Raw genomic sequence first — 23,954 nt, forward strand, 5'->3', positions numbered from 1 at the left:
TCACTGTTTGGCGGATTATGTCGAAGTCACCGAAACACTGGCGGAGTCGATAGTCTCGGGAGGCTCTGCTGCCAGTGCTGTGCGGTGCGAGACTACGATTGTGAGCTCTGTGTGGCCAGAATGCCGTGAACAGTATGACCCGAAGCTGCATGCGAAATGCCAATGTTGACCACTCACATTGTCAGTGAGAAATCGTTGACATGCAACAGCAGCAGCCGGACGTGATGCCGGTTTATAGCCGAAATTCAGGCAGTAGCCGGCGCTATGCCCCTCTCTCCAACCACAGCACCTCCAGGACAAGCTTCCCAAGCTCACTGCAGCTGAACCAAATGACGATGCGAGCTCTGCCGGCGCAGATGACCTGCGGACTTACGGGCGGTCAGGCAATCATGTGCTCGTTGAATCACCCGATCTGTCCGCATATCGCAGCACTGCGCGGCTGTGGGAAAGGGCGGATCAAAACCTCGCTCACCTTCTCAATTACCTTGCAGGTTGCCAGCAGGGCAAAGCATCGTATACCGGCCTGACTCACAGCACCACAGACACTCCGATATCCCTACGTCCGCGACAGATTCCCTACAGCAGCAGCAAGACTATGGTCTGGTAGAAGCTCATCCTAGACTGGCTCGCGGCATATCTGTCGCACAATCTACCACTCCTCGCGCTCATCTTCTTCGCACTTCACCTAGGTCGACACGGCGATATGCCATTCTCGTCGATTGCCTCCGCCCCCGCGCTGTTTCCTACTTACCTCGTCCCATCGCTACCGTTCCGGAAACGGAAATCGAGCACCGATAGCAATGCTTCCATCAGCTCCAATCTAACTACCAGCTCCACATCCACCGCAGACGACACATATCTAGCCGGTCATGCTTCACACCTCCGCTGTGCCCGTTGTCTCTCCGATCTCGCGCTCAGCAGCCAGATCATCTCCAAAGGCTTCACCGGCAGACATGGACGCGCCTATCTCGTAGCTCCTTCAACAAGCGCCATATCGGCCAGCTCAATTCCCACATCCTCTCACATGACTGCCAAAGCGCGCAACGATGCTCTCCCCAACTTACCAAACACCTACACCCACAAGCCCGTTCCTCGACAGCTCGTCACAGGCGCTCACACCGTCGGAGATATCTCCTGTTCGCAATGCGGTTCAGTGCTCGGATGGAAGTACATTCACGCCGAAGACGAATCGCAAAAGTACAAGATCGGAAAGTTCATCCTCGAAACTAAGCGTGTTTGCCGATCAAGTACGTGGGAGACTACCGATACGGTTGACGAGCAGGGCTTGCTGGATGATGTGAGAAGGGACAGTCTGAGAAGGCGAAGTAGTGCCGCGGCTTGTCCACCGACAGAGTTGACGATGCCGAAAGAGGAGCTGGAATTTGATAGTGAGGACGAGGATGAGAGAGAGGCGCTATTCTTGGGTATGTGGACTCCGCAACTTGCAGGGAGGATCAGAAGAGAGAAGGCGAGGGATTTCGCACATAATGTTGTCTGGGAGGAGGAGTAATGGCACATCATGACGAGATGCTGCACGATTGTAACGATCTGTGATTTGCTAATGACTGGTTGGATACCCTTGGGCTGAGCGTTATTGGGCGTAAACAGGACTCGGAGAGCGGGCGTTGGTTTGAACCATATCATTGCTAATATTCACACACGATACCCTCTTATGTTTGGAGAAACGACTATGCAGTCAATATGAAACTGCCAATATACACAACATCTCTCTTCTTCTCCCGCCCTATAACAACAACCTCAATGTCCCCAAACCTGGACTAACACTCTCCTTACTCTTCAACGTCAACACCGCCGCCCTCTGCGCAACATCAATAAAATCCTCCACTCTCGCACTTGTCTTTCCCTTCTCCGCAGCCCCAGCCAAACCTGCCACAATCGTCCCTGCAAACGTATCTCCCACGCCGTTCACACTCACCACATCCTCCGTCTTCACCTCCTCCACCGCGGGAAACAACCGCATATAAACTCCCCCAACACCCACACTCTCCTCCGTCCCATTCGCGCATCTCGACAAAATATACGGCGCATAAGCCCCATCACTCAACCTCTCATCTCCAGCCGGCAGAAGCTGCGTCAACAGCACTCCTTCCGCACCAAGTTTACAGCAAACAGTAGGAATAAACGGTAATAACTGAATCGTCTGCTGCGGAATCCCTTCATCGACCAGACGACGATTCGTAGCGAATGTCATCTGTGCTCGAGCGCCGCTGTGAGGAATTCCGAGGGCGTCGATGATGGACCACCAGGATTTGGAATCGAAGGTTCCGGTTGAGCGGCCGGCGGTGTACATTGCGTTTAGTTCGTAGGCGTTGGGGGTTGTGAGGTCGATGGAGTTGTTGGGGAAGGTGGAGAGGGTGTGGAGTTTTGGGGGGAGGTGGAAGAGGTTTGTGCTTTTGCTTGTGCTGACGGGTTCGAAGGTTATGTGGGGTTTATCCTGGGAGGATGGTGTTTTGGTGGAAGAGAGCCAGTGGGCGAGGCATTCGGGCCTCCAGTTTCCGTCTAGGACGAGGTGGGAGGGGTTGTGGGAGTGGAGTTGAGGGAGCCAGAAGTTTTGGAATGTGTCGTTTAAAATGGAGGTTTTGGTTGAGGGGGTTTCGAGGATGCTCATGTCTGCCATTGCGAGGACGAGGTCTTTGTTCTTGTCGTTTACGGCGATGTATTGTGCTGTTCGGGTTTCGCTGGAGGATGGCAAGGTCTTGATGCCTTCGGTGGACATTTCGGCTGCTGAGAGGGCTTCTAATGCGGCTTTGCCTGTGAGATCGTCGCCGATGGCGCTGCAGAGGCGGACATTTGCGCCCATGAGATGAGCCGCGCGCGCGACGTTGTGGCCAACTCCGCCGAGCGATTGCATGATCTCGGCTGGGTTCGATGTGTTCAACTCTGGTGACTGCAAGGAGGAGCCGTTTTTCGGATTAAAGTCGCAGGCGAGATCGACTGCAAGACTGCCAGCAACGAACACAGATGCTTTGGTCTCGGGTGGCGTGGATTCTGTAGGCTCTGGGTGTGGTGATACTGCTCCGCCAAATGCCAGTCGGTTCGGAGAGTCTCGTACAGCCTCAATGACGCTTGCGATGTGTTGCTCGGCGTTGAACTTCGCGGCAATCTCCTGATAAGAGGAGCCTCTCTTCCGCATGCCCTTCATCGTATTCTTCTCGTGCTGTGAGAAAGAGCGAGCATCGCCGGGAGAACTTGAAGCCACGCCAACGGACACTCCATTACTGGTGTAATTGCTAGCGGCGGGGCCAGTCACCTGCGCCGCGTTCGAATGAGAGGCACTGAGTACGATGTTACTACATGCTCTTCTACGAGCTACCCAGACCCACTCACTCTGCTCCGCTCAATTCTCCAGCCTCCAGCCTCTGCAGCGCTGCAGCTACCTTCGCCGCCCTTACCACATTGGCTTCCACCAGGGCCCTGTTGGCCTCTACGCTCTTGCTACCAGTGATCTCTTTGATCTTGTCCAGAATGAAGGGCGTGATTGCAGCTCCCTTGGCTCCAGCGCCCGAAGCATCCTGTAAAGCTTGGTGGATCGCATCCTCCATTTGTTGAAACGGAACTGAATATTGCTCTGGGATGGGATTCGCAAAGTGTAAGCCAGACTGCAGGCCGAGTGCTTGCTGTGCCAAAATGATCCGCGCAGCATCTTCCTCAGTCTGCAGCACCTGTGGCGACTTCACACCAGAGTCGCGAGTATAGAATGCAGGAAAGTCGACCTTTCCGGCCCGACCATCTGCAAACGTCGCTACTGCAACGCCTTGCGTTTCCAGGTACTCTAGCGTCTTCGGGATGTCAAGGAATGACTTGCAACCGGAACTGATGACCGCGACAGGAGTTCTACCGAGCTCTGTGAGGTCGGCAGAAACGTCCATGGTCTGCTCAGCACCTCTGTGCACGCCGCCAAGACCTCCTGTGCCGAAGACTCTGATGCCAGCCATATGCGCAAGGATCATGGTACCGGAGACAGTCGTGCCGCCGTTCAGTGCTTTGCCCTCAGCATCTTTGAGGCCTAAGACGAAGCCAAAGTCGCGTCTTGAGATTTTGGCGGCTGGGGCAGACACAAGTCGCACGAGTTCATCTGCACCAAGGCCTACTCTGGCCACGCCCTCGAGGATGCCAATGGTTGCCGGAACGCCGCCATTGAGTCTTACAAGTGATTCCAGTTTTGATGCGAGAGCAAGATTGTCCGGATACGGGAAGCCATGGGTGTAGATGGTGCTTTCCAATGCCACGACGGGCTTCTTCTCGGCAATTGCTTGCTGGACTTCTTCAGATACGCGAAAGTACTTGCTGTTGGTTGACAGATGCCGGCGTGAGGTAATTTGTATGCTCTGGCTTCTGACTGGGCCAAGGCCATTGCGGCAGGCTCTACAGATCCATGATGTAAACATTGTTGAGTTGGAGGCTTTCTAGAAGACTGGAGACTGAGAAGGTGAGAAGTCAACACCAAATACTTGCCATATCAGCCTCACTATTAGTACTGGACGCGTGTAATTGTCGGAGTTGGTGAATGTGGACACCGCTGCGAAGGGGAGATAACGCGGAATCACACGTTGGAGTGAAAGTGGAGCAGCGCGAAGACGAATGCCAAGACTTTCAGCTTGTCAGGACAGGACAGCTAGCTTGACTATTCTATGGGGGAGGAAGGGACGAGCGACGACGATCGATCAATGCCACCCACCACAACATCACCACGATGAGGTTATTACAATGGGCCGCATTCGGCCTGGCCAGCGTCGTCGCCGCTGATTCGAATCTGACATACGAGTCTCGCAACATCCTGTCCTCGACATTCGCGCCGCCGAAGCACTTCCGCAATGTGAACCTCGTGCGGAATATCAACCTGGAGAAGAGCTACCCGCGCGAGACCATCAACGTGGTCATTGAGAATATCGATGCCAAGGCTCAGTCCGAGTACTTTCTGCCTGTCGAACAAGGCTTATTGGGCCGAGTGGGCGGATTGGAGGTCAAGGACAAGAAGGATGCCGCCAACACCGGCTTCGCTGTCGAAGTAGTGGGCATTGACCCCTCGAGGTATGCCATTGAGCAACGAAGGAGCTGTAGAATATTTGCTGATCATCTCACAGCACGACCGAATACTACAAAATCACATTGCCCAAGGCACTCCAGCCCAACGAGCAACAGACACTGTCCATCACTTATTTCGTCCTCGCCGCCCTCGAGCCTCTCCCGGCGCAGATCGAGCAGAACGACAAGCAGTATGTGCTGCACAAGTTCTCCGCCTACGCACCGAGCGCATACACGACCCTCAAGCAGAAGACGAAGCTCAAGCTTCCGACCACCGATGTGCCTGATGCTGTTACATTGCCAGCTTCGTTGAACGCGGATGGCAAGGAGGACCCTCAAAAGCAAGGATCGAGCTTCACATACGGGCCATACGATGAGCGCGAGGCAGGTGCGACGCAGGAAGTCAGCGTGCGCTACGAGTTCACCAAGCCATTGACCCATGGTCTGTCTTTGGAAAGAGATATCGAGGTCAGCCACTGGGGCGGCAACATTGCTACTGAGGAGCGATACATCTTGACGAACCGCGCTGCCACGCTCAAGAAGAACTTCGATCGTGTCAAGTTCGCTCAGCAGAACTACTACAACCCATCATCGAGCGCCTTGAAGGAGCTCAAATTCCCTCTTCTCGTTGGAAGTGCCGACCCATACTACACAGACGACATTGGAAATGTTTCGACATCTCGATGGAGATCAAACCCCAAGGAGGCGCACTTGGAACTCAAGCCTCGATACCCGCTGTTTGGCGGTTGGCAGTACAAGTTCCGTGTCGGCTGGAACAACCAGATCAAGAAGTTCTTGAGGACCTCTGGCGACCGATACGTGCTGAAGGTGCCCTTCCTTGAGGGACCAAAGCAACAGGAGGGCGTGGAGTATGAGCGTGTTGTGACGCGCGTCATTCTGCCCGAAGGTGCTACGTAAGTGCATACTCCTTCTGGCACAGTCATGTTGGTCACTGACAAATTTACAGCAACGTCCAATTCGAGACAAACGTCCCTCTCATTTCCAACACGACAGGCCTCCACAGGACATTTATGGACACGATCGGCCGCACAGAGCTCACGCTCACCGCAATCAACCTCGTTGACGAGTTCCGAGACCGCGATCTCCTAGTCTCGTACGACTATACGACTTCCGCAATGCTGCGCAAGCCATTGGTCATTTTTGCTGGCCTGGTTGCCACGTTTGTTGCGGTCTACGTTGTCGCCACTTTGGACGTCAGCATCGGGAAGAAGCAGAAGTCGAGCTAGATTGCAGCTGACATATAGACAAAATGTATCATTTTAGCGACATCACTGGTCTCAGGCCCACACAAACGATCCGCTCCGGCTGAGTGGAAATGCAGGAACGACGCCGGTGTGATATCATTTTGATGACCTGTGAGCTTCACAGGCAGCCTGGATGTGGTGTCTTGATCGATCGGTCGATCAGAACACCAACTGTATGCCATCAGCAAACGGTGGCATTGAATGCGCGGGGTTTGGGTGTCTGGATTTCCTGATCGCACTGACTAGAGCCCGCAGATCTGCATGCTGACATTTAGCAGACGCCCCTTTGCGACAACAGACATCGCAGGCGGTCAAACTGTTCTTTCGGAGCTGGAACGGCCAGTGAGCTCAGGCATTGGAGCATTGCTGCACGAGCCCGAAATTGCCGTTTCGGGTTCGTTTGCAAAGCCGCCATGGATGATCACTCTCAGAATTTCAGATCTCTGCGGTCCGCAAAAATACATCCACGATATCATAGGGCCGCAGGCAACCAGATTCTGCTCTGACAGGACGACACGATCAGGATTCGCGTTCGATTTTCTGCTGCACGTGGCGGAGATTGCAGATTGGAGTGGTTTGCTGTTGCGGAACTCCTTGCTGAGAAGGCGTCAATGCAGAGTCTCAGAATGTCAAACCCACATCGCGGCGGCTATCGCGAACTGCTTCTATTACATGCGGATACCTGCATGGGAGCGACATTGGTGTCCCTTTTTGGTCATAGGCAGCGATTCCAGTACTTCTGGAGGCACTGTTTGCATTACGGGAAACAGCAGCAGCGGCTATCCATGAGACAGTACCAAGCGGTGGAAGTTCTGGCATCATCAATCGCCAATGGAGAGCCTTTCCGCAAGCCACACCTCAAAGTCAGGCCTCAAAGTCGTTTACAGGACCAACAGACTAACCTTACACATCCTGAAAAGCGAAATTGCTGGTCTTGCTTCTGCTGCGGCAAGCAGCAGAATTGCCCAGCCTCGTTGCAGCTAGAGACACATGAGGTCACGCCGAGTACTCAGGAGTATGAGCCAGCTGTCTTTGCGGCTTTGCTGCAGAGGAGTATTTAAACACACACTTGCTCTCCTCAGGACTGACCTTCTTTACCATTCAGAATCTGGCTTTCACATCACTGCTCAGCTTACATCCCACGCCATTCCAATTCACCTCCACCTTTGACGACCACCCAAGCACAATGCCAATGCCACTTCACGACGACTTCTCCAGCGGCGGTTGGCTCACCAACCCAGCACAGATCGTAACTGAACCACGGGTCGAAGCTTCCGAGGTCATTGCAACTCTTTCCCACTGGTTGACTCATGGTACGAAGCCAGATGACAAGATGCTCGCGCTTGCGTGGTACCAGGATGAGAAGCAGGAGCAAGCAGTCAAGCAGCTCTTCAAGTGGCTGGGCTGCGCTGCGGTGGTAGCCGGCAGCCCTGATGGAGAGGTGACTGAAGAAGATTTCGTTCACTTGATCAAGTTTGCTCTGCTCGGGGCTGGCTTCTTCATCATGCGTGTAGAGTTTCACGAGAAGAACATACGAGACCGCTACATGTCCATCACGCGGTGAGTATATCCTTTGCAAGTGTCAATTCCAGTCTCTAATCCGACAAACAGGGACCGTTCCGTGAACACGAACATCAAGACCAAGGATAAGGACCATCACAAGCAGCAACACGCACTCGATTCCTTGTTGAGGGACAGATTCAAGTCACTGATTGATCGACCGATTACCTCGAGGTCAGAGCTCGCAAGCCTGACCAAGTTCGAGAACGCCAATCACGAGCTTGTTGCCAGTCTCCTCAAAGACACAGAGAGTTGTCTTCAGGACCTCGACAAGGTGTTGCAAACGGAGACAGCGGCTTTGCGGAGATCTTTGATGCTGGCGGAACAGGACACTGCACCTGACGGACATCGTGCGACCCCTCAGCTTCTTTTGGGGCCATGTGTGGAGAAGTCTGCGGCAGAGAGCAAGATCAAGTCCTCGCCAGAGGTTCAGCGTGTGCAGCAGGCTCCTGTGGTCGCCGACGCGAAGCCGAAGACCAAGTCGACGGGACTGAGCAGTGGGAGTGTACTTATGATGATGTTGTTGTTGGTCGCCGTTCTGGTCTTCCTGGCCTGAGGCGCACACTGGACAAGCTGTTCATTTGATGCAGAGAAAGTGTTTATTGTATTTGGGATACGGTAGATGGAATGGGTAATCTTTGTTCGAGGCATACACTTCACCTTTACATGGGTCTCTATCGCGTTAGGGGTCCACAAGGCATTCACAAGATTCAGTGGCGGTCCCAAAGAACGCTATGGTTGATCTTTGGCCGTGCTGAATATGTCGAGTGGGAACAGAAGTTGGGATCGGAACAGCTTGAACTGAGAGTGGGAGTGAAAAGGGCAGAAGGTACAGACACTGATCTTCCGCAGGGTAGTCTAGTGGCAAAAACACCACAGATAGGCACAACCAGCAAGCTTTGGCTCATGGAGACTGTTACACATCACTCGGGTTGAGTTCCAGCATCGGCCACTGCCCACCATGTCATGAACCTGTTCACGCAAGGACTGATGCCAGCTCAGCGCTGTTGCAAGAACCCGCCACGCCTGAAGGGATTGGTCCAGTAAAGTAGTGGTGATAGTGATGAAACCAGTAGCTGCTTTAAAAGGCCCGCTTGTCAACCCCCACGGCCCCTCCACCGACGGGAAACTGCATAGAGGCCACTTCAATGGCATTTCTCGGCCTTGGCAGTGGGTATGGTCGCACAGAGCAACATGGTAACGACACGGAAAGCAGCATAAGCGTTCAACCATGATGGGAACAGGAAGCGGTCAATAGACTAACAGCATCACAGTGGAGCTCCGACGGGATGAACTTCTACACTCTGGCCAGCACCTTGCTTCCATTGCTGCAAGAAGCAGTATGGTCTGACCATCTTACAACACGAGGCAGCATTAGGCCACAATGTCCTGCGAGAAGTGGCGGTTGCTCGTCGAGATGAGGCGTATTTATACACGGCGTTTGTTCACTCTACGACAGCATTCCTACTTCTTCCATCGGTCTGCCTTCGTGTCTACGCTAGGTTGTAAGACAACACCAACCTTCGAGCATACTTCTGCCGAACGATACTGCAAGCTTCCATCTGTTTCGGGAACTCCACGACACTCCAGGTACAATGCCAGTACCACTTCACCCATTCTTCTCTAGCAGTGCTCTCATTGCAACACTCTACCCGGTTCCGGTGCCCATCGGGGTTGAAGAAGGCGAATGCATCGCTGTATTCACAAATTGGATCTTCCTTGGCCATGAACCGGACTACAAGGAACTGGCATTGAAGTGGTACAACGTTCACGGTTGCGAGGAGACCGTCGAACAACTTTTCGGCTGGATCGGTTTGGGCGCAACAGCTGCAGGCGCCTCAAGCGGACCTATGGCTTATGAATCATACATGCTCTTGATGAGGCTGGCTGTACTCGGAACGGGTTTTCACGTCGATCGTGTTGCAATGGCCAGCAAATCTATGGACAAATTGTTCGTCGGCACGTGAGTTTTGCCCTCCCATGCATCGGACGATTCATTTCTAATGTTACAACCAGGAACAACACGTTGGATGCTTCACGTTCGGAACTCTATTCCGACCACTTCACGCTTACAAGAATCCTTGAGCCACTGTGTGAGAATCGGACAGCCGCGTCCGTGTTGACGGCTCTCATCAAGGACAAGCAAGACCGTGGAAATGCGACTCAGGCAACGGAAAGGGGGCTCAAGGGCGCGCAAGAGGTGTTCATTAAGCCCGAAGTGACAACGGAAGCTCAACAGCGCTCCAAATAATGCGTTGCGCTCGCTATGGATCTCGGTCTTGTCAAGTCTGTCGCTATAGCGTTCATCTCGACTATGAAATTTGCAGCATTTCTTAGCTACAGCTCTCGTGTGGCAAGGACGGAGTCAAAAAAAAAAAGATCAGCCCTGCGACCACTCAATACTCTTTCAACGCTGTCCTGTATGGCAATAGCAACGGCGATGCGCAGGGACATCGTGGTTAGCTTTGAGAATGCTGACGTGTGGGAAGTAGTGACATGACTGCTTGCATCCTCTGTCCTGACTTTCTTGATACTGCTCCCAGTGTCTCCTAAATTTGCTCCTTCGCCGTCTTCCGCTTCGTGCCAGCAGTTCGCATGGGTTACCGGGAAAGATGTGAGACTGATCAGTGCCCATCGCTATCAGCTGCCGCCTCAGCTTCAAGCGTAGCAAGTCGACGAGCGATTCGCTCGGCCTCCGCCTTATTTGCCATCAACTTCTGCTCAATCTCCTGGTCGGTGAGTTTGATCATGTCAGGATCCGGCTTCACAGCACTCTGCTGCATTGGCGTCCTCATCGCTTTTGGCCCGGCTGGCGCACCAGGTACTGGAGTTCTGAGAGCAGTGTTGGGTGCTGGTGGCAAGGAGTGTGCTGGCCGCTTCCTCAACGAGCGTGGTCCGGTTGGAACTCCTGCAAATGATGCTCGATTGCCGGACTGATCATTCTTCGTCGCGAGAGGCTGTGTCGTTGGCTTGGTTGGTTCCTTTGCTGGCTGAGCACCAGGCTTGCTGTTGCTTGGTCCGTTCATGTTGGCAATGATGAAGTGGTAGCCTGTATTGGTTCTCGAAACTCGCTAACCTGATGCCCCCGACTTTTTGTGTGGACCGGATTTGCGGGAGTGCCTTGTCGTAGGTTTTCGAGTCGATGATATATAGATACCGGCAACTATCTCATAGGGTGTCAGCGGTATGTCTCGAGTCTCACATTCAGCAAACGAACCTGTACGACAGCGCAGACCGCGAGACACCAGGTCCCAGTTGGAAGTGCTAATTTCAAGGCTTGCAAATCGGCGACCACCTTCGAGTCCTGGAACTTGGAAATTCAGAGCAGATGGGTGGTCAGAAGGTACACAAGCACGAGTATTGTTGCGGCGAAGGCTGTTGATTGAGGTTCGTTCGTCGGTTCGTGCTGCGTTTTTCGATGAAGTGGTAGAAGAAGTGAAAGTTGGAACCACTCGATTGGCCGACAATATCTTACGCTCTGTACATTCACCCGTGAGTTGAGGTGAATGAGCGTGACGTCGGGTGGCTTGTGCTACTGCGCATGCAGCAGCATATGCCGTGAGAACAGCGTCGAAACAGAGCTGTGCTCCATAGCCGCAGCCCGAGATCTTGGGAATTGCTGTTCGGCGAGAGGCAGCGAATGGCATGTGCCGTATCGAAGGGGCTGAAAGCAAGGAATAGCTGATGTGTCCGAGCGATTGTATTCCTCTCCAAAGTTGCACGGCGGCGTGTAGTAGTAGCCACTTCCCACGAACGTAGTGTCGCTCGAACTGCGTTCGGGGTTATATCGTTTCAAAGCATATTATATTGCCAAAGCGCACCTGTTCTGAGTGCACTGTTCGCTAGAATTTGGGGTCACATCAGCAGCAGTGCACGATTTACGTTGATGGAGCAAACCGGTTGCCCAACCACAAGCATTGCGTCGTGCAAACGTTTTTGTCTCTTGCCTGTACACAGATCATGTACGGGTGCAGGTCGGACGGGAAGTTTTCGCTCTCAGGCATATCTCAGCGACGTATTTTCGTTCCGGGGCCCAAGCTAAGTAGCTGAGATCTCTCATGATTGCTGGAGAGAAATGTGTCAGTATCCACATCTCCACTGTGTCTTTGCGGCATGATTTCGCTCCGAAGCCGAGCTCAGTGGCAGAGACCTCTCAAGCTATCCAGAGAAAGACAACCCTGCCACCGCTTCTCCAATGACACTCTGCGGCAATGTTGTGCCTGGGCTCAAGCACAGTGCCAGAGACCCTCCGATTCTTTCAGAGAAACCGCTGCGGCTTGTACTGTTTTACCAAATTTTGTCTAATCATCCTCTTCATCCCCATCGTCTCTTGCCGTCCTCGCCATCAGTCTCTCGTCTCTTAGAGCCTCAACAGCATATTCTATGCCCTGCCTGATCACTTTCCTCTCCTTCGAATTGAAAGGGGCTTTAGATTCTGGAACAACATTTTCTAGGAACCAGTCCAAACCCTTCACCATATCTGGTACAGCGTGCGCTCTGCCAAAACATTCCTCAGTTTGTTTCCCAAACGCCTCCTTTCCGTGTTTCTTGCGCAAGAGAACCAAGAGCGTGGCGAGCATGACTTCCGCGAACACCTTCGCTTTTACAGAGAGCGTCATAAACGGAAGAGGTTTTAGAAGTGTAATCCGTAGGTGGCCCTCGGACACCAGGGTAGCATAGAGTTTCGCGATGTTGTAAACGCTTTTTATCTCCAATTTTCCTTCTCCCGAGTCTTCATCGTCGTCGTCAGCGTCAATGCGTCGGTAGACATCGTACAGCGCGAATTGCCATGCTTTAGCCATCTTGTGGCCATAGCAGAAATGTAGTCCGACCAGTGTATAGAAGTGATTGTATATTGGCTCCGCTGCTGCGAAGTGCAGCACCACACGAGGAATCTCGAGCTGCTGCTTGTTCTTCAAATTGAGCTTCTGGATCCGTAGTTGGGCATGCGTCGGGTCCACAGCGCCAATGATCGAGACGAAAATAGCGCGACGGACGTCGGTATTCATGCCCTGGGCCTTGGCAAGTGCATAGAAATCAACCTCTTCCGGTTCAGAGTCTGCCGCTGCATCATCCTCTCTGGCAGGAGGGGCAGTCGCGACAATGGGTTGCTCAGATGCACCATTGACCATCTTTGCAGGATCTCGCCAGGAAGCACCCACTAGCCACCATTTACCTTTCTTTTCAGAGTCTCGTATATCGGCAAGACTGATTCGGAGAGGCTCGGTCGTCTTCGTGCTCTTAATCTGGCCCAACGTCTTCTTCATGCGAGTGGTGTGTTCGATGCTGCTCACTGAGCCGGCACCCCCAGCCTTGGTGCGGTTGTTTTTGAGGTTGTGTATCGTCTCGATCATGAACTTTGTCCTTACGCTCACTTTCTCTGCACCACCTGCTGCAGTGATAGCGCGTTGAAGCAGTAACACAATGTCTTTCAGCGAGGAAGGATCATCTTGTCGCAGCTGCGTTCCGGAAATGCGAATAACTCGCAATAACAGCTCAGTATTGGCCTCCGAGAAGTTGTCGAGAAGCATGCGAATATAGTCGAAAATGACTTCACAGCCAAGCGTTTGCAGAGTGTAACTGTTCGATAGGAATGCCAGAATATTGAGCGTCTGCTTCTCGTCGGAGTCCTGGGCGTGGTAACGATCAAAAGCTTCAACCATCCCTTCCAGAAGAGGCGCGCCAAAGTCCGGGCCTGAGGTACGATACACTGCTGCAGCAAAACCGGCAAGCAGAATCATCTCGTTGTCAGTGAGGGCCGACCGGTCACAAACGCGATTCTTAAAGAGTTCAATCAGAACTGAAGTAACATGACCGCGAGCGTTCTTTGCGTAAATTTCTTGCACGGCAGAGAGAATGGACAACATATTCGACTCGGATAGCTTGTTCATTTGCCCGTTGAGTTGTCTCTGAAGTTGTCTCAACATTTCTTCATCGTTGGACGCCGCTTTGCGCAGCGAGGGCGGAACGAATTTGCCGGAAGGAGCTGTGTGAACTGCGGGCGCGACGTACGGATTCTCGCGTTGTTTCTGCACGAATGGAGCCTTCTCTGCATCTGCATCATCGGATGCCAGGTCGCCGTCTGACAGCTCGTCGTCAGAGAAAGGATTCTCGATATCCTCCTCCTCATCATCCTCCTCTTCTCCATCAATCACGTCTGCGTCGTCGCCGCTTTCGAAGTCCGCAAAGCCATCACTGCCGTCCTGCTCATCCTCGCTCCCAGGGTCCGGCACCTTCGCCGCTTTCTCCGCCGCTTTCCTTCTCTTGTTCTGCAGCCAGTCTTCATCCTCGGCGGCAGGGCGCTTTCTTGCTGACAGAGCGAATCCATCTTCATCCTCACTGCTCAGACCGCCACCTATTAGCCAGTCTAGCTCATCGTCTCCGACCTTCTTCTTGCTCTTTCGTATGCCCAGCTTCTTCTCCAAGGCCCGAATCTCTGCGTCATCCTCCTCCAATCTAGCTTTCACAGCCTTAGGAACCACCTGGGCCGCAGGATAATCGTCCTCATTGTCGCTGCTATTATCGCTTTGCGTATCGTCATCGCCGCCAAAGTCTTCGAAATCGTCTCCATCCTCCTCATCGTCTTCCTTTGCAGGCTGCTGCTGGGGCGCCGGTTTTGGCTTTTTGAGAGCGGGTTTGAGCGGCTTCGCAATGGATTTTGTCGGCTGCGGTCTCTTCTGCGCCCTCTCCGCTTTCCGTCTCTCTTTTCTCGTCTGCTGATGGTTGCGCTTGTTGACTCGGCCATTGGACACCTGGTCGAGTAACTCCCGTGGCAGCTTGGGCCCTCGGAAGGCAGATCTACTCATTGCGAAGCCTTTCTCCGCGAGTCACAGTGCATCAGTGCACGCGACTGTGGAGATCGTGTTGCGAACAAAAAGTTGAACCCTCGGAAGCATCAAGCTTTCTTCGGCGCCGATCTGCCGATCTGTGCGGCCCCACATTGCGATATGGACGTGGACATCACCTCTTCGCATCCCACCACCACACCCTAGAATCAGCGATAACCATGGCGAAACCTCACTTGAGCAATGAAGAGGTTTGTGATACTGAGCGCACAATGAAAAGCCAAAGCTGACAAAGCCGCCTCCAGTTCTTCATAAACCTCACTTCCCTCGTCTCCAAGGTGCAGGAAAAGGGCCACGGCTCAGTATACCTGACTCAGAAACGATGTAAATATTTTTCATATGCTTTGAAATCGCATGTTACTCATAACTCATAGTATCATACGATCCGTCGACGACAGCCGAAGATGAATCAAAAAAGGTAGCGGACGACCCGCTCTGGGACCTTCATCCTCCAAACCCGCTGCCACTCATTGTGCGAGCAACGGATGGGAAGTCACAGAGTAAAGACAGGAAGAAAAACAAAGACAAGATCAAGCTCAGCACGATAGTCCAGCCCGACGATTTGGAGGCCTTCTTTACCAGATACGCCGAAGTCTGCAAAGCAGGGATGCAGAGTCTCAAGAAGCGAGACCGCAGCAAGCGGAAGAAGGTCAAGGGAAAGGGAAAAAAGGAGGGAGAAAAGAAGTGAAGCAGGGTCTTCGGTGAGTGAAATCATTTGTTCCAGGCGTCGACACTCGTCTGAGCCTGGGATAATCTTCGAGACATGTCTTGTTTACAGTCAGCATTGCTGTGCTCGCGCATGGACTTCGGACACGGGAAGGAAACTGATCGACATTTCAGTAGGCATAGAATACACTCGAGCATTCTTGTGCTAGAAGTCATCTGCTCGATCGCATGCTCGCCGCGATGCTTCTATAGAAGAACATGGCTCCAAAGTCAGCCTCTGGCAGCACATTCCCTCCCGAAAATCGGTGGACCTGCGATGGATCCGTCCCGACTCGCTCTGCGTATCATCAAGCAGGTGGGCGGAATGCGATCCATTGCAATCATGCACATATTGTGGCTGGCGCTTTTGGTATTGTCAATGCTGAATGCCATTGTCGCTATTGACCCAGGACAGCACTTCTCCATAGTGTAGCATTGTCCGATTTCGCACTAGCGATAGATGTGGGGCGAGTTAACGGCTGTTGCGTACGGTCATTGGAGGAACTACCCTGCCAGTGAACAGCGCAATGGGCACAGCGCGTGAAGGGCCCGCCGACGATGGCAGATACTCTTTTCTCAATCGAAGCACTGCCGACTCTCTACTCTTACCTCAGTACCACTTTCATACCGGCTTGTTTCAGCAACATTGACAGCACTCGACACACAACGAGTACACAGCGAACTACATACAGCACTTTCCCGCGCACAGCACACCCTCCTTGCACTTCTTCTGCGCGGCTCGACCCACGACACTACTCGACGACGAACCTCCCAGCTCTCTCTCGCAGCGACTTACGCACGATTCGACCACACGAGTCGGCAGTCAGTTCAAGCGTCCTCCCATCCATCTCGCTTTCTAGTCTTTTTAAGCGCCTTCTCGAGTATTCACGATGTCTACATCCACTGTCCTCAGCATTAAGCGCGTCACCATTGTCGATCTCGGAAGACAGACCGGCATCAGCCCGATCACGGCAGAGCTCTTCGTGGGACTCCATGCCCTGCCAGATGACGAAGAAGAGGAATCGGATTGTGACGACGAGGAGCTCAACTACAGTACCAACAAGAACGACAGACCTATCTCTTACACTCTGAAGATCAGCGGCTTCGCACTCGACGCCCCTTACAGTCAAGAGTTTAACTCTCGTGTCGAACTGGTCGCCGAGAAGCTCAGACAAGAGAAGGTTGGCAGTGATCTACCACGCAACATCGTTGATGGGATGGTCGACGAATTGGGTGTTCTCGATCCCAATGCCGAGCTCTTTGGAGTCAACGCTGAAATCTACGGCTTGCAGGTGGAGAGCGTCTTTGCTGGACTCGAAGCTCCTAAGGCGGCCATCACTCGTTACGAGAATGGTTACATGGAGATTGAAGCGTCCGATGTTGAGATTGCTGGCGACATCCCTGGGTTCATCAACAGCGCCAAGGAGTCGTTGGCCGGCATGCTGGATACTCTCGAAGATCCCAGTCACAGCAGCGATTGGACAGCGGCTTCCGCGGCTTTCATCAACTTGAAGAAGAGAGAGAAGAACCGTGAGGCCCGAGAGAGGAAAGCGGCCAAGGCGGGCAAGACTCAGAACGCCGTTGAGGGTGGCACCAAGAAGAAAGTGGGCACACAAGCGAAACAGGGGCCTGCTCAGAGCGGTCCAAGGCAGACTGCCAACAAGACTCAAGCTCGTCAACAGGTACACCACCTCCAGCATGAGAAGCAGGCGACGCCTGAGGCTACCGATCGTGGCGCTAAGCTTCTTCACGACGATGCTACTTCCAACAAAGAAGACGAGGATGAGCTGGAGCGTCTGGTACGGCACGCACTCGAGGAGGCGGAGACTGATAGCCTGTTTGAGGGTGATTTTGACCTTGATGAGGAGCCACTTAAGGAAACCAGAGATGCTCGAACCACGCCTGAAGAGGTCATGCCACAAGTCATGGCGCCGACAAACCCCAGAAAGCGTGGTGCAGACGGAGGAATTACAGACGCCGAGACTGCACGTCCAGCCAAGATGGCGAAGACTGCACAGCAATCGACAGCACTGGTACCTGTCGCAACGAGCGAGCCCCCCTTACAAGCACCATGGTCACTAGCACTACCTTCAACGGTTCCGGTGAGAAGGGCGACGCCGGCAATGAAAGCCGACGAGCAGGCTATTATCAACGAACCCTCTACGACGCAGCCACCAGCCACGGCGAGCAGTGGGAATAATGCCAGCAAGAGGGTTGCCAAGAGATTCAATGAAAAGCGTGATGAAGTCCCTCACAACAATGAGATCAAGAAAGCCTGTCGCTCCGGATTTGATGATCTGAAGAAGAATCAGATCACAGCCTGGTGCAGAATCTACGGTATCCCGATAAGTGGCACAAAAGACGATATCGAGAGGAGGGTTGAGGAGTTCATCACGGAACATGGCGAAAAGCTCGATGGTTTTTATGGCACGATACCAGGTGCAGAAGCCTTGCAAAGAAGAGGTCCTAATGCACCACCGAGACGAGAGGCTCAAGTCAACGAGCCCACCTGTGCTGATCAGGGTACACCGCAGCCGTCCGCGCAGCCTGCAAATGTTCCCTCTTCACTCCAAACTTTTGTGAACACGACTCCAACGCAGCAGACGGCGGCAGCTCAAGTGAACTCTGTTCTACCCAATTCCCAGGCACCTCGCCCGCATGCTTCTGCTCCGCAGCCCGCTGCGATGCCTTTCCAGCAATCCGGGATGGCGACTGCTGCACAAGCATCATCGACAGAGCCACAAATGCCGGCGGTCAGCACGGGTACGCAAGATGAACCCACTACCGCAAAGTCTAAGCCGGCTCCAAGCGTTCAGACCAAGGTCGTCCATCCTGGCTTGCCGTATCCTGTCTACCAAAAAACTGGGAACAACGTCTGGAGCTTTAGTGGGGACAGAAAGCACAGAACGCCAGCCGCACTGGAGATAATTAAACAGTGCAACAGATACTCTGCTCAGCCACAGCTGGGAGCGGATCTGAGCAACTACTCTGCCGCTGAGCTGCGAAACTTTCTGAGGTCCATTGGCTGCCAAGATGTGCGTTCCGCATCTTCGAAGAAACGTCTGCAGCAATTCGCTCGCAACTGGTTCCAAACGTACATGAAGGGCAATGCTGGGCCGATCGCTGGTGTTGAGCTAGTCGTTGACGAGCAGGAGCTGGAAGATGCAGCTGAACCGGATGCTGCTGTGGAGGAACAAGGCGGCGAGATACAGCAACAGAACGCGATATCTTTGGGCGCACCACTCGCTGCGACATCGCCTGAGCCATCTTTGAGCGGCCAGCGAGCTCGAAAAGCAAAGGTTGGGCAACCTAGCCAAGTGATGCTGCAAGCTCACGCTGCACACGAACGCGTCATGCATGGACAATGGGCCGATGGCGATTTTCGATCCCTAGCTCTAGGATCTGCGAGCGGTATCGCGGGCGGGATCCCTCTGAACAAGAATTTCCCTGTTCCTGCAGCACCAAGCCGCGATCGCACAGCCGGTGGTCGCATCAACTCTCACCAGAATCGACCACAGAAGAGCAAGGTCTCCCGAAACGAACAGACACTGGCCAAACTGCAGGAGATGGCGGGCGACAAGATCATCACGATTTTGGAGGATGATGAAGAGTTACAGCAGCCTATGATGAAAGAGCAGACTCCTGTGGGTGAGGACATCATCATGATGGACGATGTTGAGAACGCACAGCAGCCAGAGACCCAGGCGCAGACTCAAATGCCAGATGCTCCACGTCCGGTGTTGAAGCCTCGTCCGTCTGGCGACTTGTCCATGAACATGCCAGCTTTGGATCGTGTCAGCAACTCTGGACGTATCACGAAGAACGCTCGGCCACAACAGCCCTTGAGTGAGCGTGAGTTGGCAAAGCTACAAACGTACGTCCGAAATCATCCGGAAAATGCTGCTCGCCGACAAATGCAGCAGTCGTCGCACCCATCGCAGCCTGGTGTTGTACCTCCAGCTGGCTACCACAACACACAAGCCAGCGCAGTATCACCACAGGGCTATTACACCCCGCAATCTCCTGATCTACCTGCGGCCAATCTTGCTTATCAGCAAGAGACCTGGAACGAGGCTTCGGGCATGAACGAGGGCATTTTCATGCCTCCACAAGGTTATCGCGCTCTACAACAGCCCGAACAGCAGCAATGGCAGCAGCAACACGCAGGCCAGCAATACCAGCAGCCTGGGCAATTCTACCACCCTCTGCAGCAGCCTGGGCCACAGCAGTGGCAGCAGCAGTACGGGGTTTCCCGATATCAGCAGCCGGGCCAGCCCTACCATCCACCAAATCAAGGCCCTTACAATTCGCAGTATGGTTACGACCCGAACCAGCAATATCGACAGTAGTTCATTCATACACAAGAAGACGTTACAGGATACACAGGACTGGCATAACATCATCATCACCACCACGAGCGAGGCATAGATTGCATATTCGCTGAGCTTTCTTTCTTTTCTACCTCTGGGAATGGGGCATACATTTGGCATGAGATGGGTACAAAATTGGGGACGCTTAGTATTTTGGCTATGGAAGAGATTGTTTGCATTGTATGAAGGGTTGTGCTTGATGACCTCACGAATCACGATGAACGATGAACGAGAGACGAGAGACGAGAGATGAGAAACGAAAATGAGAACATAAATGTAGAATTAATGAGTATCGGCATTCTCGTGGAATCCACAATGATAAATTCAAAAAGCTCTTGCAGACTTCACATTGAAACCTTTCCATGTCCCATGCTGCGCCTCGACGAGCTGACGAGCGCTCATCTTTGTATTACATCAGCTTTCCACGTTCGCAGAGAACCTCCGCAGTGCATAGCAACCACCACTATGATCTTGTCCTATTTGCGAAACATTCTAGACCAACATGGGCGTAGATTCAATCCATGAAGTCGAAGCGACCGACTCGTTCGAAAGCGTCGGTAAGAATTCCCATCAACTGTTCAAGGATCGGCTTCGAAGTCATGAATTCGGGGATCCTCTTCAGGGTTTTGGCTGGAAGTTCAGATCCTGCAGACATGTTGCACGAATGATAGGCGGTAGCAGCCGCCATGCAGCGCCAGCCAAGCTTACTCATCTGCATGAGGTTCACCGGTACCACTTCTCCCAAGCGATCCGATATTCGAGATTATGATCAACCAGAGTTCGACAGTCATCATATTGGCCGAAGTTCGCCGAAAATGTGGTGCTTGGATACAATCAGTGTCGCAGTATCCGAAGAACACATTGTTGATTTCGTTGTTCAGCTTATATCTCGGCATGGATGAAATGGCGATGCAAGAAGCAAGAACTCTTCGGGTACAATTGCTTGCGGTTTTCTTTTCTGCGTATGCAACTGCAGCCCGACGTCATTTGTGCAGCTCTCGAAGGAGCCGATTGGGAGTGGCCTGATCAATGAACGCCATTGTCCAAGTATTGCAATGCGAATGCGATCCCTTTACCTGATGCAGCACCAGGATTGTGATTCAGGATACAGACGTGGCGGTTCTGGTCCTTTGATCAGTGGAGATTGCGAGGTGTGTCGCGACAGTATATGACCAGAGTTGTGGTATCCCATCTGATGTATTCTCATCGCCCCTTCTCACAACTCCATCGCCCCTGACACCGCGAAACGGCAATTCGCAGCTATGAAGGCCACCTTCTTCGGCATTGTCGCGCTTTTAGCATTGGGTAGGTCTCGTCTTATCGCGATGTGTCGACCGTTCTCTGACATAAACTCCAGGTATCGATGCAGGAAAACCTCGAACTCGCTATGTGAAGGCGAGACAGTCCATTCAAAAGGCCATCGATGCTGCATCACCAGGAGACTGTATCCATGTGGCCAAGGGCACCTATAATGAGCAGCTCCTCATCAAGAAAGATGGCATAACTTTGATCGGACACGACGCCCAGCTTGCACCCCCATCGTCTTTCAAGACCAATCCCTGCACCGGCGTGATGGGACCCGACTCGCAAGCAGGAATCTGTATCGCAGGCAAGGGAATTGTCCTCGACGAGTTCATCGGTATCGAGCATCGGAAGGTCCGTTCCGTGCAGAAACCTGTCAAGGGTGTCTCGGTGTCAGGCTTCAAAGTCCGTGACTTTATCGGCGCAAATATCCTCGTCCTCGGCGCAGAAAAGACCCGTATCGATGCAAACAAGCTCGAAAATGGTGGCATCTACGGCTTCTTAGCGGCTGGGTCCAAGAAGACGACCATCACAAACAACAAGATCAAGATGCCATCAACTTTGGGCTTCATCGCACTCTGTGTCGACGACTTCCGAGACGCCCAAGCCACCGGCAACCATCTATCGACATACGGCATCGGTCTCTGCGTTCAGACCAATGGTGCACAGCTCCGTAAGAATTTCATCACGAACAGTTGTGCCGGTGCCTTCGTCGACCCATTCACAGACGGTGCGGTGCTCAGCGAAAACACGATCGAAAAACCCTTTCCAAATTGTCCAAATGGTACGGTTGGAATTATCATCGACGGGGCTACCAACACAAAAGTCACCAAGAATATCATCAAAGATCAGGTTGCGGCCGCGGGTCTTGTCATCGTGGATGACCCTTGCACAGGGGGCGGTCTTGCTTGCAGTACTAGGCCTGGACAGGCCGCTATTGCGTCGAACAATGTGGTCAAAGAGAACGTTTTCCAGAACAATGCATTTGATATCTTCATCAATTCTACTGGAACTGGTAACGTTGCAGTCAGGAACCAGTGCACGTCGCCGCCGGATCTTTGTGCAGCGAATTGATCAACTCGAGATGCTGCGGTTGGCTGAGCTCCTGGCTTCGTAATCTTTGGTCGCATAGGATTAAAGAGCTCGGGAGTAGTCATCAGGATACGCAGCGGAGGGAGGAGGCACAAGAAGCGAGCGAATGTTCAAGTATAATGCTTTCATGGGCCCGTTCCTGCAGCATGACCGTGTATGCGCTAGACTGTTGACTTCATTACTACTGTACCATCGGAGAAGGCTATTGTTGGCGACGGCTTTTGCTTGCATTGTTTCTCCCTCGAATGTCTGGCAAATGGCAATTCTCTTTTCTTCTCATGATACTCTTTGTAACTCTCAAAAAGTCGGTGGTTGAGCGGTCGCTATCAAGCGTTGCTGCTCATCTTGTTACGGGATTTCGGCCCAGTGAGGTGTGAGATGCTCTGTGGTCTCGTGCTCCTGTCATCGATGCAGCTGCAATTCCAGACGCGCTCCAAGCTCCTATCATGAAATCATAACCTCTTTACAGAAATTATATTCGCTTCTTTCCCAACTCACACAAGGCCCTGCTCTTTCTGCGCTGCCAGCCGATCCTGCACAGTCTTCTTCGGATTCAATAACTGCGGAATTCCAAACCAGGGCTGATTCACCGGACTAGGTCCTGTGTAAATTGCAACATCATACAACGCACCCCCAAACAAACATCCCGCAAACGGCGCCACCATTGGGATCCAGAAATAATATCCGCCTGCGGACCACACTTCATGTCCATAGCCCACAGCATAACTCATTAACCTTGGACCAAAGTCCCTGGCAAGATTAATCGCGTATCCGGTGTTCCAGCCGAAGCAAGCTCCAAGTCCAAAAATGAGGAAGAATAGCGTCAAAGGGAAGAAGTTCCCGCTGGCGTGGAAAGAACCGGAATTTGAATCGTCCCGGAGTGCGAAGATCGTAAACATGAGGATCGCGGAAGCGATGAATTCGGAGAAAAATTGACTCGCTTTTGTCAAATCGGCCTGCGGATAAGTGCAAAAGATCGCAGCAGTAGCATTAGTTGCTGGAGGAACAGTCCGAATTCCAGGCCCTCCTTCAAAAGTATTGATCCCGTTGATATAGTTCGAATAGACGATTCCAGCTCCGACGAAACCTCCAAGAAACTGCGCAAGGAGATAAATCGGGAATCGTCGAAGCGGAACTTTTCGTAAAAGGCAATTCGTAAGAGTAATAGCTGGGTTGAGATAAGCGCCTGAATCGCCTGCGATGTATATTCCCAACATGACGCCTAATCCCCAGCCCCATGAGATACTCTGATATTCGCCGAAACCATTGCCGCCAGGAGCGCTGGTCTGGCCGGCGGAGAGAAGGACTTGGGCGACGGAGCCGTTGCCGAAGCAGACCATTATCATGACGCCGAAGAATTCGGCGAGAGGTTCTTTGAGGACTAGGCGGATTTTTGTCCAGAGGAGGGTGGAGTGGGAGGCTGTGTCGTGCTCTTCAATTATGGGGGCGGAAGGATGAAGGCCGAGGACTCGTCGGGCTTTGTGGATTGTGGAGGACGTGCGGTTTGTGTCTATCGTGTCGGTTTCGTGCATTTTCTCCCCTGCTGGGAGAGTTTGTTCGTGCGCATGCTCGCGGTGGGAGACGGAGCCGGGTTCTGTAGGTAGATTGTGAAGTGCTGAGGATGTGTTCAGTTTATCTTTTTCTTCAGAGCTGCCGCTTGAGTAATCGTATGAAGTCGTGTGTCCTGTTGCCGCCATACTGTTTACTGGCTGCGGAAAGTCATCAACTGTGAGAGAGTGTTCGAAGAACCGGTCAGCGAAGACGCGACG

At 52.8% G+C, this 23,954-nt stretch overlaps 12 protein-coding genes across 12 annotated transcripts; 8 read left to right on the top strand and 4 right to left on the bottom strand.

Annotated features, from left to right (window-relative positions):
• Positions 1–224: 224 nt before the first annotated feature.
• RHO25_012014 (uncharacterized protein) lies at positions 225–607 on the top strand (the record flags this gene model as incomplete). The annotated part of the gene is made up of 2 exons (XM_065603477.1): positions 225–230; positions 287–607. 2 exons carry the CDS (start codon positions 225–227, stop codon positions 605–607), a joined length of 327 nt encoding a protein of 108 aa, XP_065459549.1.
• A 96-nt stretch (positions 608–703) lies between these two features.
• Positions 704–1,510, top strand: RHO25_012015 (uncharacterized protein; the record flags this gene model as incomplete). Its single annotated transcript, XM_023603422.1, has 1 exon — positions 704–1,510. The coding sequence occupies one exon, from the start codon at positions 704–706 to the stop codon at positions 1,508–1,510; it is 807 nt and encodes a 268-aa protein (XP_023454801.1).
• Positions 1,511–1,744: 234 nt separating this feature from the next.
• On the bottom strand, positions 1,745–4,409 carry RHO25_012016 (uncharacterized protein; the record flags this gene model as incomplete). Its single annotated transcript, XM_023603421.2, has 2 exons — positions 1,745–3,296; positions 3,349–4,409. 2 exons carry the CDS (start codon positions 4,407–4,409, stop codon positions 1,745–1,747), a joined length of 2,613 nt encoding a protein of 870 aa, XP_023454800.1.
• Positions 4,410–4,714: 305 nt separating this feature from the next.
• Positions 4,715–6,293, top strand: RHO25_012017 (uncharacterized protein; the record flags this gene model as incomplete). Its single annotated transcript, XM_023603423.2, has 3 exons — positions 4,715–5,052; positions 5,106–5,960; positions 6,014–6,293. 3 exons carry the CDS (start codon positions 4,715–4,717, stop codon positions 6,291–6,293), a joined length of 1,473 nt encoding a protein of 490 aa, XP_023454374.1.
• A 1,204-nt stretch (positions 6,294–7,497) lies between these two features.
• Positions 7,498–8,427, top strand: RHO25_012018 (uncharacterized protein; the record flags this gene model as incomplete). Its single annotated transcript, XM_023603424.1, has 2 exons — positions 7,498–7,871; positions 7,923–8,427. The coding sequence occupies 2 exons, from the start codon at positions 7,498–7,500 to the stop codon at positions 8,425–8,427; spliced, it is 879 nt and encodes a 292-aa protein (XP_023454373.1).
• Positions 8,428–9,466: 1,039 nt separating this feature from the next.
• On the top strand, positions 9,467–10,122 carry RHO25_012019 (uncharacterized protein; the record flags this gene model as incomplete). The annotated part of the gene is made up of 2 exons (XM_023603425.1): positions 9,467–9,834; positions 9,888–10,122. The coding sequence occupies 2 exons, from the start codon at positions 9,467–9,469 to the stop codon at positions 10,120–10,122; spliced, it is 603 nt and encodes a 200-aa protein (XP_023454674.1).
• A 373-nt stretch (positions 10,123–10,495) lies between these two features.
• RHO25_012020 (uncharacterized protein) lies at positions 10,496–10,897 on the bottom strand (the record flags this gene model as incomplete). Its single annotated transcript, XM_023603426.1, has 1 exon — positions 10,496–10,897. The coding sequence occupies one exon, from the start codon at positions 10,895–10,897 to the stop codon at positions 10,496–10,498; it is 402 nt and encodes a 133-aa protein (XP_023454673.1).
• Positions 10,898–12,172: 1,275 nt separating this feature from the next.
• Positions 12,173–14,677, bottom strand: RHO25_012021 (uncharacterized protein; the record flags this gene model as incomplete). Its single annotated transcript, XM_023603427.1, has 1 exon — positions 12,173–14,677. One exon carries the CDS (start codon positions 14,675–14,677, stop codon positions 12,173–12,175), a length of 2,505 nt encoding a protein of 834 aa, XP_023454372.1.
• A 200-nt stretch (positions 14,678–14,877) lies between these two features.
• RHO25_012022 (uncharacterized protein) lies at positions 14,878–15,404 on the top strand (the record flags this gene model as incomplete). Its single annotated transcript, XM_023603428.2, has 3 exons — positions 14,878–14,907; positions 14,962–15,040; positions 15,091–15,404. The coding sequence occupies 3 exons, from the start codon at positions 14,878–14,880 to the stop codon at positions 15,402–15,404; spliced, it is 423 nt and encodes a 140-aa protein (XP_023454371.1).
• Positions 15,405–16,311: 907 nt separating this feature from the next.
• RHO25_012023 (uncharacterized protein) lies at positions 16,312–19,770 on the top strand (the record flags this gene model as incomplete). The annotated part of the gene is made up of 1 exon (XM_023603429.1): positions 16,312–19,770. One exon carries the CDS (start codon positions 16,312–16,314, stop codon positions 19,768–19,770), a length of 3,459 nt encoding a protein of 1,152 aa, XP_023454370.1.
• A 1,283-nt stretch (positions 19,771–21,053) lies between these two features.
• On the top strand, positions 21,054–22,167 carry RHO25_012024 (uncharacterized protein; the record flags this gene model as incomplete). The annotated part of the gene is made up of 2 exons (XM_023603430.1): positions 21,054–21,096; positions 21,149–22,167. 2 exons carry the CDS (start codon positions 21,054–21,056, stop codon positions 22,165–22,167), a joined length of 1,062 nt encoding a protein of 353 aa, XP_023454369.1.
• Positions 22,168–22,679: 512 nt separating this feature from the next.
• Positions 22,680–23,882, bottom strand: RHO25_012025 (uncharacterized protein; the record flags this gene model as incomplete). The annotated part of the gene is made up of 1 exon (XM_023603431.1): positions 22,680–23,882. The coding sequence occupies one exon, from the start codon at positions 23,880–23,882 to the stop codon at positions 22,680–22,682; it is 1,203 nt and encodes a 400-aa protein (XP_023454672.1).
• Positions 23,883–23,954: the final 72 nt, after the last annotated feature.

The sequence above is a fragment of the Cercospora beticola genome, chromosome 8 (assembly GCF_033473495.1).
Source record: "Cercospora beticola chromosome 8, complete sequence".
NCBI classification, from domain to species: Eukaryota; Fungi; Ascomycota; class Dothideomycetes; order Mycosphaerellales; family Mycosphaerellaceae; genus Cercospora; species Cercospora beticola.